Here is a 14109-nt window from a genome sequence, read left to right as displayed (position 1 = left end):
TCCTGCAACCATTTCTTGGGTTCAATTAATTTGCTAGAGTGGTTCTCAGAATTTTAATTATGATCATCAATTTATTACAAAAGAGACTCTAGATACAGATGAGCAGCTAAGTGAAACACATGAATGGGACAAGATATGTGGGAAGGAGTTTGCAGTTTTTGTATCCTATCTGGGTGTGCCATCTTCTAGACCTATCCATGTGTGTGTTTGCAGTAGTGGGGATTGAAGAGAGGGGTGCTTTATCACTGAGATACAAATTCAACTCTTTTTGGTTTTTCTTTTGAGACAGAGCCTCACTACGTTGATATGAGTCCGTAAACTTGCAACCCTTCTGCTTCTGCCTCCCAAGTCCCTGCCATTACAGGCCTGCTCCACCACTTGGGGCTCCATGTGTTCTTTAAAAGACTTTCAAGATAAGAGATGATCTTAGAAAAATCAAATAGACCATGTGCAGCAGTGAAGTGGGCCTCAGACTAAGTCAAGGCCAAATAAAGTCTGTATCTGTAAAACCTTTTGAAAACCTCATAAATGTTTAAGATATTGTTTTATGTAGCCTCTCAGCTAAACAAGGTTTTTAAGAGCATTGTCTCAGAAAGCAGAATTGGCCAAATTAGATAAAAGTCTGCCTGAGAAAAATTATGGATATGGCTTTGGTGAATTAAATGAAGCCCAATGAGATTGACAGGAAATTCCACAAAGGATTTAAGAAAAAATTTGTCAGCAAATATGCCACTAATGGAATAAACACACACACACACACACACACACACACACACACACACAAAAATATAGGCCAAAATGAAGGAGGCCATAAAAAGTTTTCATCTAAGCTGCAATCACAAACCTTTATGGAAAAAGAAGTTTTCTCAAGGTACATAAACATAACCCAGAGAGCAAAGAGCTGTGGAGAATAACAAATTATCAGACAACCCTCAGATAACATTCTGGTTGAATTTCATTACTTTTAAGGACTAGTGATTTCTGTGCCTTCTCATTCTCCCTGTTTGAAGGGGACTGTCTACAGTGAGAAACAGATGTCTTTTTAATTCACAAGTGTCTGGATTAAGAGGAGATGCATTGCCAAATCTTATCTGCATTTGAATCTTATTCAGATCAGAAGTTATTGTACTTTGAGACTGATGCCATAATTAAATGAGGTCTAGGGGACCACGAGAAGGTTGGTGCAGTTTACACCAGAGACCAGAGGGAGTACATAAATGACTTCCAAAGATGGCTACTGCTAATTCCCACCATGCCTGTACATATATATTACTGTTTTTCTCCCACTAAATCTGGTCTTCCCTTATTATTGGTTTTGACCTAAAGAATGCATCAGAGGTAAGATGGTGCCATGTCTGTGCCTAGGCTGGAAGAAACCTGCAGTTTCTAATTCTGTCCTCTTGAACCCCTGAGGTAATATTTAGAAAGCCTGACTGACCTGTGAAGAGAGTAGGGTCCATGCGGTGGCACATTTGTAGGCACCTCAGCAAAAGTGCTAAACATGCCATTGAATCCATCTCTTGTTTCAGGTCTAGTCAGGCCCCAGTTCCTTGCAGTTGTGTGAATGACCCTGGCTGAGCCTAACAAATGCACAGACTCATGAGAAATCATTTTAAGAAGTTGTTGTAAGCTCCTAAATTATAAGTTGGTTGGTTATGCTTCTTGGATAATTAACACAGAATGCTAATGGTGGTTCTTTTGTATTCTGAGATACTGGAATTTCTCATCTGTAAGTCCTTTTGACGTGAGTGATACTTATCCAGTGGTCTTCTTACAGACCCCTATTTAGATTTTGTATTTTATGGTACACCCCAAAACACTTGTAGTCAAAGTTATCTCCTTCCAGCACAAAGACTGTAAGTTCTGTCGGAGCCAAACTATTTGGCAACTAAACGTTTCTCCTTGAAGCAGGAGATAGGTGTACTTAGGAAAACGCCTCATGAAACAGCAATTCTTAGACTGCTCTCTTGGCAGCTCCTCCCTTCCTCAGCACTTCTCCTTTGTACACACTTCTACCCAGAACTCTTTCCTGTTTCCCTGAGCTCTCTCCTCATCGCTTTTCTCTACCAGTAAGTGCCCTAGCATTTTCTCTTGAGAGGTACAATTTTCTCCCATGCTGATTGCTTTGCTTGAAAAATACTTACCCTTTTATCTTCTAACCCATGAGATTTTGAGGAATAAAATTCTAAAATTCTCTAGCAATTCAAGATCCAGTCTAAAGTCTTAGTAGGAGATCTGGAATGTATGGAAGCAAATACATCCATAATCATGTAATGGAGAATATTATGCAGGAATATTGCTAAAAATTAGGGTAGAATACAGAATGAACTTGTTTAAATAACTAGTGTTATTTCTATTCTACAGTTAGAAGCTAAAAAAACTATTCATGTCTTCTAAACATTATAATATCCATCATTGAATGTATGAATAATGTTTGCATTCATTCAGGTATTTATTTGAGCTACCAAGACAATTATGTCTCTATCTATATGTGCATGTATATTTGTATGCATGTGCTTAAAATATTTCTGATCATCACATTATTAAATTTTATCTGTGTTATAAACCCAAGTAAACTTCTATTTAAGACAATACTAAAAATGTAGATTTTGTAAAATTTGTTTGCAAATTCTGGTTTCTTATAGAAGGTGACTTCCCCCCCCAGGTAATTAATTAACTAATTAATATGTTATATTTTTTTCAGGAATACAAATAAGGTTTCAGGATTTAAGACAATGTCCTATACAAATATTTATGAAGTAACTATCCCCATATATCCCATATTTTTTGAGGATAACTCATGATACTATTTTTGTTGTTAAATATGTTAACATGAAATAAACATAAAATTTTGGGGTTATCATTTGTAACTTCCAAAGTTGACATTCTAATATGAATTCCTTGATTTTTTTTCATATTGTTATCTACTTATGAAAATTTATCAGAAATCCTATTTTAGAAATAACAGAAAAGACAGTGTAGAGACTACAAGAAGCAGTTTATTTTTGGTTTTCAGAGTCAAAGTTTATGTGACCATAAACAGAAACTACAGAATCCTTAATGTCCTTTGAAGTTGCAGAGATGAGGAAGAGAAGAGACCTGAATTTGATGCGAGAATTTTGGTGAAATTCTTTTGGTAGAATGCAACTTTTCTGAAGTTTTGAACACTGATTTACCCAATATATCAATCCTTCTCTTGATTTTCCACACTTTAATTTATAGGCAGTCCAGGTGTTAAATCTCTGTTTTTGGTTTCTGGAAGCCCCATGATATTAACAGTAGTGTCCTGTGGTTCCAATCCAAGCTTGGGTGTCAGAAACACAGTGATTCATATTAAAGATCCAATGTTTTAAATTATTGGGGGGAAATAACTTAAATTAGCTCTTGTGTTTGAAAGCCCAAATTAAAGTGAGTAATTAACATAAAATGCCAACAAAATTAAATGGAGCACAATTAAAAGGGGAAACCAAGACACTGAAGACACAGTTTAGACGGAGGGTTTCTGTTCTCATTGAATTTTTAGTATCAAAATAAATAATCATTTCAGACTTGATATATCTTCTACTTCAAAATTTTAATGTTTTGGCTTAGAAGTTTTTACATAGAAATGACTCTTAAGGTGTTTTAGATATTTATAAAATATTAGCATAATTATGATTATATTTCTTTTTTAATACATTGAATTCCTTTTTTCTATTTTCTTCTTGGAAGGTATAAAATGATATGTACTTTCATTACTATGTTTTTTCATTACAAAAGCATACAAATTATGAATGAATTTTAAAATACCAAGTCAGTATGGAATTTGAAATTGCTCATCATTATATATCTTTAAAAACAGAGTGAGTTTTTCTTTTCATACAAACATATATCCATAGATATAACCCTTTAACCAGATCTATTGAAAATTCTAATGTATAAATATAGTTCTGACATTACCTTTCCTTATCTTAAGATTCATAGTACTAGGTATCTCATTCATTTTAATAGGGAACCTATAAAGATATAAGCTGTATTCTAAAACTGTAGCACTTACAAGGTCATAATTAATAATGAGAGAAGAAGTGAAAAAATATAAATGTTTTTCACATACTCTGTCTGATCCTGTAATTGTAATTTGAACTTCTAATGTCCCAGATCTTAACTTAAAACGAAGCTTGCCACATTCCTACCTCATAAAGATGTCATGGAAGCTAACAAACAAAGTATTTTTAAAAATTGCTATAGTGACAAATGTATTTTATTTTTAATAAAAAAAATGTTTTAAATACTGGTTGTTTTGCATCCATTTGTATGTATATGTGGTTTTCCAATCTTTATAGGTTAGATTGTGAAAATTTTTGACATAGTGTCTATTGTTTGTCCATCATTTGAATGTACAATAATTTTACCATACCAGATCTGGCAGAAAATAAAATATTGGGAGGTTATTACACATTGAGAATCTGCAAAACAAATTATGCTGAAGTTATTCAATACAGATGTTTTAATAATCACAACTATTTTGATATTCAACCATATTCACTAGCTTTAAATCTTATATTTGGCATCTTTTGTGGAATGTATAAGGCTGTCATATAAAAATAACAGAAATATGGAATATGCTTCAGAAATATTTTTTATGTGAGTTTTCAGATTTTTGAAGCACATGAGTTTGGTTTTAGAATTAAATGAATTCGTTTAAACGGTGGAGGCACAAACCAATTACATTTGGTTGTCTGGAAACAATATTTATTGTAAGTCAAGAACAGTGTCAAATGGCATTGGTGTGGATGAATCTGTGAAGACATGAGAGAGGTGGAAAAGAATATCTACTTACTTGAGAAAGTGTAATAATACATTTCTCACCTTGTTACCTTTTATTTTGTATATTATGAAATAGTGTCAAAGAGAAATTACTTTTGTGTTGTGATTTCATTGCCAAAATTAAATTGTAAAAATGTGTGAAATGGTTATAAGTAAATTCTTAGGAGTAAAAAGTAAAGAATTCCTTTACGTAAGTTTAAATCTACCTTCAGAAATCTTGTTTTGTTAGAAATGGCCAGTGTGAATCAAAACGTCATTACTCATAGCAATAGCTGTAAAATATCATTGTCATATTATTAGTGTGGCACTTCCTTTTGTGAGGGCATATGTTCACTAAAAGTTTACAATTCATTCTTCTGCCTCTACTAATAAAGATGTTAGTGCCACTTTGTACATCTCTCTCTCTCTCTCTCTCTCTCTCTGTGTGTGTGTGTGTGTGTGTGTGTGTGTGTGTGTGTGATTATTATTGGTACTGGGGATTGAAACCAGAGTCTCTTAAACACTAAACAACATCCCCCCCCTTTTTATATTTTATTTTAAGATAGGGTCTTGCTTAGTTGCTTAAGGCCTCTCAAAATTGCTAAGGCTCTATTTGAACTCAAGATCCTCCTGCCTCAGCCTCCTGAGCCTCTGGGATTACAGGCATGAGTCAACACACCTGGCCTACAAGTTTTATTATATTTTTAAGGATACATATATTTTCAGGACATTCCAAGAGCTATTAAATGTCAAACTTACTCATAAAGTAGAAAAAAAATATCTTGACAAAGGTTAAAATAACTGCCTATTTTCTAAAGTTTTACCTCGGGAATCACTCTATTCTCTCTTTTTCCCTTTTATCTCTGATTGGAAAAATACGAAAAAGAACCCTGATAGCTTTCTGTAAGTATAGCTAACTAAAGGATTCTAAAACTAGAGAGAGTGTACTTGACCACTTTGGTTGTTTTTTGAGAGTCTATTTAGATTTTATTTGATTTTAGTTTCTAAAATAAGAAGGGTCTATCATTTATAAATAAAAGGGGTCTGTCTTCTCTAAATTGGCTCATTCAACTTTCCAAGAGAATCAATTTTCAACTGAATATTCTGTTGTATCAGGGAAATTGGTCTAAATTTATGATCCTCTGAAGTTCTGCAAGTTATTTCAGAGTAAAGTTGAAAAAAAAAAAAAAAACCAATCATTACTGTGGAGTTCTTATGAGCATGGCTAGACTATGGAAATAAACTTCTCTGTCCCTTCTCCGTCCTTGCTTTCTACAATACAATGGCCCATCTGTGAGGTAAGAAGGACTAACTTCACTTTTAAAGAGACTAATTTCTACCACCCAAGTAATAGAAAAACTGTAAAATAAATGTCAAACTGCTTAGTCATGTCTTAAAATAATTGACCTGAAGTTCAGAGAAGGGTGAGAGAGGCAAACCATTGGTTAGAGTAAGACAGGGATTACATTCAAGAGCAACTTTCTTTTATATATTTTTGAGTTGTGCATGTGTTCTCCCTAGTAATATCTCATTCAGTAAGTCAAATTTGATGCAGTAATTTTAATTATGGTAAAGGATTTGAAAAAAAATGTCTAATTTCTATCTATCAAAAATAGAGAAGACAAAGCTTCAGAATGAGGCCAAGAGAACAAAGGTCAAGTGATTTAAAAGGTGACATATCATTTCTAACATCATACTACTTAACCTACTTCTTCTTTCCCCTAATTCTACCTGTAGCAATTTAAGGATTATTAAGTAGTTATCTCTACCTCTGATCCTCCAATACTGTTTGTATTAGGGCTGTCTAGCTATGGACAATATGTCTTCAATTTCCCTTTGGTCATTGAAGTTTCAATGTTTGAAACATTGGGTCTGAATCTGAGGCTTGTGATACCTACAGATATGTGAAGACATTAAGGGTAACCTGTGAGCTTTTTACAATATTTAATAAAGTTCTATGGACTCTGAAGTTTTTTTAGAACATGTAAGATTCCTTCATTGTACCTCTCATTCATTTATCAATCTCAGTTTCTATGATAAGTCTATGTGGACAAATGGTCAATTTAAAACATTTCTGCAAAGCAGTCACCAAATTTTTTTTTCTCTATTTTTTTCCATTTCTATTTTTTTAAGGCATGCAAATCAGAACTGATTTCACAAGGTTGAGCAAATATCTTTAAACATTGTTGACCAAATGGAAATGCATCACTAATTGTGCTTCAAACTAAATACCTATATCAAGGATATTATCATATCCTCTTACATTTTGATTTTGTGTATAAATAATTAGCAAAGACTGTCTGAAAGGTAGCCCCAGTCATAATTTCCCCAGAGTTCTCCAGTGCAAGACTGAAGGTGGCTGAGGTGGGTCTATTCTGGTTTTTCTCTGCTTCCTTTGTTGTTTGGTATTATCCTTCCCTTCATTGAGCTTACTTATCTCCTGTAAATTCATGGGCAGATTTCAGGGTACTCTAAGTCTGACAGCTGGTTACAGGTTAGAGAGGTTAGAAATAACTACACTTCACCATGAGTCTACTGTTTCCTTCCAGAGGCATTAATTCAGACTCAGGTTATGCCTAGCTGGGCAGCAGCCAGAGGAATTCAGACCACAGAGTACAGAAAGTATAAGGTGGTAATAACTCTATTCACCCAAGATGCTTTGCCTGAAAGGACCCTTTCACAAGCAAGGAGAAAGTCTGAGATGAAACCAGAAAGTAGTGTCTGCTAGATTGACTGCATCATTTCTCACTTTCTAAAATAGTATCAGGTCATAGAACTCTCAAAAAAATCAGGAGAGCTATTGAGAAACAATTTGGAACACCATCTCTATACATATGTTATAAGCATTGTAACTCTATTCAACTGAAATAAAAGTTTGAAAACCTCTCAAATATGTATTTCTAAAGTTGTAATCACTATACCGTTTTGCATTTAAAAGAAGACCTAGAAAATAATTTTACATATATAAAGAGAATTGAACAGTAAAGTCAGGTTTCAAAAAAATTTGGAGTCCACAAATATATACAAATTTTTCATTTGTGAGAGGATGAAGAGTAATGAAGATAGTAAATTGACTTATGTCCCATTGTAAAGTTCTTAATTTGTAATTATACATTCTAGGTTCACAGGACATCAAATTATTATATTAAATTATGTTAACAATTTGAGGTTGTACTTTGAAGAGCTAGTTGGTCATAATTCTTTGCAATTGATTTGAGGCATCCCAAACACCCTGCCAGCAACATTATAAAAATTTATTAGATTTTTAACCTGTGATCTAAAAGATAAACTGTTGGTGAGGGAGTGGTTCTTTGTCACAGAGAGTGACATTATAGATGCTTTCATCATTTATATGCCTCATATAAAAGGTTTTTCTAGTTGCTTTCCTCATTTTATATGCCTTAATTTCTGTTGTTGAACAATTTCATTTTGGTGCTCAATCGAGTCTCTAATGACTTTTCTTCCAGCTCTTAAATTATATGAAGAAAATATTTGATATAATCTAATGGGTCATGTGTCCTATCTTGGTGATTAATAGAATATTGGGGGCAAATGTAGAATGAAATATATGTATCTGGTAAATTCAGTTAAAGGCCATTAAATAGTCAAACGTCCTAAAAACTTAAAGTAGGACCTGGCTAAGGTTTCTAGTCTTTGTCAACAGAAAAATGTATTTATTCATTCAACACATTCTATTGACTGGTTAATGTATGCTGGCACTGTTACACATGGTTCTAGAAAATCTTTGCAAGAAATATCTGAGGAAATATTAAGAAAAGGAGAAGTCAATAGGATAGTGTAATTTAAATGTGGAATAAACGATGAGGTATTCTAAATTCCAGGTTTAAGAGGATTATCTTGAGGATGGGGTAAGTAAAGAGGGAATTTAGAAGCTTGTCTCTCCTCATTACTTTCCCTGTGGAGTGACCATGTTTTCAGTCCCTGAGGCCCAGAGGGCCAGGGCCAGGGCCAGGTGCCTTATTTGGAGCAGTGGGCCCAACCACTTGAGATTTTCTGCTAGTTGCTTTCTTTTTCTTTTCTCCTCCCTCTGTGCCACCCTCATCCGGGATCAGGACAGAATCAGCTGGAAAATTAAATTACTCACCCCTTAATGTCAGCTCCCATAAATTTCTTTCTCCTCCTCCCTCAGAGTACAGTTCAACTCTTTGAGGCAAGCCCCTGAATGAACCTATTGCTGAGTTTAAACAATTACAGAGAAACCTGTCAATCTCAGATGTTCAATGAGTTTATAAACTCATGGGTTTTGACCTCTAGGGTCTCTCCACGCCACCTTCATTCATTTCTTATTCTCGGTTTAAAAAATAGTAAAAATACTTGTCGGAGCAGTCAGCGCAATGAGTCCGCTGATTCCACGTCTGCCACACGGAGCAGATTTTTTGCAACAAGGATAAGGTTACTGCTGCCAGCCCAGAACTCCAGCGGTGTGGCCGATCAAACGCTGCTGGCCTTCTCCCCTCCCCCTCCGACGAACGAGAGGCTAACAGAAGGGTGCAAGTAGACAAGTAGCTGTTTTTATTGAATACAGAAGCTCCTTGAAAACTCCGTGTGCTCTGGGGGCTCTCCTGCAATTCCTTTCATTCCCAAAGTGCAGGAGCCAAGCACGCGTCCCGCGTAGCTCCCTCCCATTTCTTCTCGCCGATTTGGGTAGGAGAGGAGGGAGGAGAGGAATGGAGAGTTGGGGGGTTAGTTGGTGGGCTGGGCCTGCAGAAGTCCTGATTCTTGGGCAGAGGGAGAGGGGGGCGGGCTCCGGGCCTCCCGAGAGGCATGTGATTGGGTCTGACCCTCAGCCTGCTAGTCAGTTTCGCCCGGGGTAGGGCGGGTGGGGGCGCCGGGAGGGCGGGGAGGGGAGTGGGCGGAGGAGGGGGCTGCCCGGAGCTTCTCGTCCGGCCCACTGACGGCATGAAACCTTTAGGGGTACGCAGTGCTCTCAGCTTTTTGGTTGAAGCCCCTCATCTGCTTTCAGTCTGAAGGCAGGGCCCGGCCGAGGACGGATTGGAGGGTCCCAATCGGTGGGGCCAAGTGAGAGGGAGAGGAGGGGGCGAGAGACAGGAAGGAAGCAAACCATCAAATTTAGAAGAAAAAAAGCCCTTTGACTTTTTACCTCCTCTCCCTCCCCAATGGCTGTGTAGCAAACGTCGGCAATATATTGGAAGGGACGAAGTCGGTCTGCAATCGCAATTCGTGGGTTGAGTTCACAGTTGTGAGCGCGGGGCTCGGAGATGGAGCCGTGGTCCTCTAGGTGGAAAACGAAACGGTGGCTCTGGGATTTCACCATAACAACCCTCGCATTGACTTTCTTCTTCCAAGTTAGAGAGGTCAGAGGAGGTAAGGAAAATGGATTTGGGGGGTGGGTGGGATATTGCCGTCGGTCTTTCTCCTTTTTTTTGCGCCCCTCCCCCTTCCCCCTCAAAAATTCTCTTAAATAAAATCCAGATTGTAGCTGCCACCAGGTTGGAAGTGGAAACTGGAGCCTTGAGAGATGGATGTAGGCGGGACAGTAATGGGAGAGGAGGTAGGTAGCAGGGAAAAAGATCTGTCAGGCACAGAGCTGGCTGAAAATGCCTTTCGCCACTTTCCAGTCTCTTTGAAAAGGAGGAAAAATATTACCTTGAACAGAGGGGCAGTTGTACAAAGCTTTTTGTTTGAGGTACAGTTCTCAGACTGCCCTTTGAACAAATCTTTTGGTTTCTTCAGGTTCTAACTAGTGGGAATATCTTTTTAAGGGTGAGCTGAGGAGAAAATATAGAGAAAGGGTATAAAATGAACCTTGATAAAGTTCTTTGTCTGCAACGAAGTGAGAAACAGGCTGTTTTACTTTGGGGGATATAAGAGAAACCTGGGGGGAGGGATAAATCTGGAAGATTGAGAACACTTTGTGAGTGGTGTATATGTGTGTGTGTGTGTGTGTGTGTGTGTGTGTGTGTCACTTTGAAACGATTTTCAGCGGAAAACACTCCACAGATTATAAGGAAAGGGCTCAAGATAGGGAGAACACTTTTCTCTGAATTTCAGCCCCCTCCTTCTATGAGATCCTCCTCCCCCGCGCCCCCAAATACTTCTTCTTGCAGGTTGGACGTGCAGTTCTTTTGGAGAATGATGAAAGTCGCCAAGCAAATGGGGTGGGGGTGGAGGAATAGGGATTGGGAGGGAAGGGGAGGGGGCGTGGGGGGGTGGGAGGAGAGAGGTAAGGAAAAGTTCCTACGTGGCACCACCAAATATTGAATGACCAGACCTGCTCAGAAGACTGCAGCCCTGTCAGTACCCAAGGAGGGAAAGCGACTTCACTCCTCCCCTCTGCCTCCTCCCTTCCTGGCCCCTCCCTTTCCCGAAAAAGCATCTGGAGGCAGCGGTCCGTTAGGTGCTGTAGACTCGGCAGGCAGGCGAAAGCCTTTGGAGTTCTGGGAGCGCAAGCAATTTACAGTAGGAAGCAAGCTTTTTCAAAAGTGCGGAGAGAAGCCCGGGAATAGGAAGGAGGTTGGGGAAGAGAGGATAAGGGAGAAACAAATGAAAAAAAAAAAAAAAAAAAAAAAAGCCAGCCCCAAATGGGCAGTTTAGCAGAAACCCGAGCATGGTCCTGGGTCAGATGCCAAGATCTGAGCTCTCCCCAATGAAAGTTAGCGCTCCTGGAAGTCACACCCTGCCACCGCATCGGTATTCCTACTGCACGCTTTGGTTTTCACCTTCCAGAGTGTGGCAGGCAGCGCTAGATTACTCTTGCCTGTGAAGTTTCCTGGTGACTACAGTTAGAACTTCTAATGACGACTATATTTGAATTTTGAAATGCGTTGTATGGATTATGTTACTTCAATTCCACATTTTAAAGGACAAATAGGCATCTTTGAGAGTAGAATACATAAAAAATTTTGCATTTTACCTTTGGTACCTGGTCACCACTTGGATTGGTCAATCCTGTCAGCAGTTCTGCCCTCTGCTGGTTTTGTTTATTATTTGGAATTCAAACATCTGCCACAGTAAAAGGCCTCCTAAATTCCCTCTAACTATAGAGATGCTGGGAAAGAACACTTGATTAAGGAAGAATGGATATAGCAGTTCTTCTTCAGCATGTTGCACACACATGTAGACATGAGTACTTTAATGGCAGCTGTTTATTTAAAAATGTGAAAACTGAGAAATTCTTCAATGAAGACTGATGAACTAAATGTTCAAAGCACATTATTCTATGAATTTGCCAAATGGATTATTTAACTGGAAATACAGATTTTTCTTTCCACATTGGGCCTTCAGTAAAGTTCTAAGAATATCAGAAAAAAAAATTTCTATGCTTTCAATTTTTTATTTTAAAAATGGGTACATACCTGAAACACTTGTAAACAAACATCTCAGTAGCACACCAGATAAATGATAGAAAAATAAACTTCTGTTGTATAAAGCCAAGTAATATGAGAAATAGTGAAGTATAAGGATCAGATGCTGTTGGATTTTGCTTCTCATTTTTAATGAAATATCTTGAAAATTATATGACACTTTAGATATTCATATTGCACAATTTTAGCGTTTGGTATATTAAGACATTTGGTGCTTTTTGCTTTGTGAGAGGCATATTTATTTACATCTATTCTTGTTGCCTGATATATGTCCAAAAATAAATTATATTACATTAATGCTTAAAGGAGGAACACTGACTTCAAATTCCGAATCAATACATAAGGGAAAAATAAACTCAGTGTCAAGTACTAAAACAAGTCTTTATATTTGTAGTTGAGGAATGAGTAAGATTTTATACCAGTTTCTAAATAAAGGTATTATACTCTAACATCATACTATAACTTATTGATTTCCCTGAGGTGCAGTTGTGTGGTTCAGCTACTAAACCCCAAAATAAATTTCAAACAGTCTTTTTCATATAAAATTAGATCATTAGAGACTGAAAAAGTTCTGGGTTCATAATAAAGTTAAACTCTAAAGAAAATAATGCAAGAGAAATATCTTGGAAGTGAATGGATAAAATAAATTGATTTTGCATAGTCATTTAGTTTGAAAATCCAAACTAGGGAAACTTTAATACATATGTATTTAAAAATTTTAATCTTAACTAAGATTTAGTGTAAAAAGATTAGGTAAAGATTAGGTGGAATTTTAAGAAACAGGCATTTATATCAGCTTCAATTTTATGTTTCATATATTTGTTTTATCTCAGGACTGTGTGTCTGTGTGTGTGTGTGTGTGTGTGTGTGTGTGTGAGAGAGAGAGAGAGAGAGAGAGAGAGAGAGAGCGCTCACGCTAAAAAGACAGTTAGGCCATGACTTACTATAGATAGGACCTGAGATTTTCCTAGAATTTATAGTGACTACAGTATGATTGTATTAAGAAAAATGATTTTTTATATGAGTTTTAGCAGCTGTTTGAATAAGAGCTATCTATAATTGAATACTAAGAAAATTAATACCTAATTGAAGCTTTTTTAAAAAAAAATTAGAATGGTATTCAGCTTTTGGTAAGTAAGCCAATATATCTTAAAAAATGTTGATAAAATTTTAGAAAAAAATTTAGAAGGAATTTTGGTAGCTTGTCAGCTATTGGTACTAAACCTTGCTGAAGTGTTGTTTTGAGTGCCCAGGATCAGCAGGTGAAATGGTGCTGGCTTCCAGAGTATGTGCTAATCCAACCTTGCAAGGAAAGCAGATTTGTTCCCTTCGGTTACTTAATTAGAAATCAGTTACAAGATGGTATGTGTCTGTGGTAACAAATGCAGTATTTGGTAGGATTATTAATATTGTGTCTTACCATTTGTTTTTTTAAATTCAAACTTGATGAAATCTATAATAGAGAAAAAGTAAAGTTAAAAGTTAGCTCCTGGGAAATACCTCCCTACATGTGTTATGCAGACAGTGTGATTTTAGGTGGCACATACATTGTCAGTTAGTTACAGACACTTTCACTTAATTGTCTATTAGTTTTGAAATTGTTTATTAATATCTCAAAGTGACAATTTGCTTCATAGTATGAGGACTCTTTAGGAGATATCTGTAGAGTTTTAAAATTATGAAGTAGCAAAATGGGAAATGTATTTCTATAGAGTATGATTGCTTACAATTTAATTTTTTAAAGATTCCTTAGTTATTTTGACTAATGATTAAATTAGAAAGACTGTATTGTTGGTCAAGTTAAGTTAGCCCTAAAATGCAGCACAGCAAACCGCCTCTTTTTATATCTGTGTGTTGGCTTTTTATCCGATAAAAATGTGTAAATAGTTACCTTTCTTTTCTAAAAATGTTCTTGCCTGAGATAAGTTTTGCTCTGGCCAATTTATAAAAGCTCTAGTTTATTTGTCATTATCTATCA

General features: G+C 36.7%; 1 protein-coding gene across 5 annotated transcripts in view; it reads left to right on the top strand.

Annotated features, from left to right (window-relative positions):
• Window positions 1-9282: 9282 nt before the first annotated feature.
• Window positions 9283-14109, top strand: part of Col11a1 (collagen type XI alpha 1 chain) — a 208070-nt gene continuing 203243 nt past the window's right edge. For 3 of the 5 annotated variants that reach the window (XM_076863347.1, XM_076863348.1, XM_076863342.1), the window contains exon 1: window positions 9699-10131. In XM_076863347.1, the coding sequence (XP_076719462.1) occupies window positions 10026-10131 (106 nt within the window). In that variant the 5' untranslated portion in view covers window positions 9699-10025. Of the gene's footprint in view, window positions 9451-9689; window positions 10132-14109 lie in introns of those variants that run through there. The other 2 variants (XM_076863343.2, XM_076863345.2) reach the window with 2 other exon arrangements.

The sequence above is a fragment of the Callospermophilus lateralis genome, chromosome 7, assembly GCF_048772815.1.
Source record: "Callospermophilus lateralis isolate mCalLat2 chromosome 7, mCalLat2.hap1, whole genome shotgun sequence".
Classification (NCBI taxonomy): Eukaryota; Metazoa; Chordata; class Mammalia; order Rodentia; family Sciuridae; genus Callospermophilus; species Callospermophilus lateralis.
Note: the sequence above shows the minus strand (reverse complement) of the source record. Positions and strands in the feature narration are given on the sequence as shown.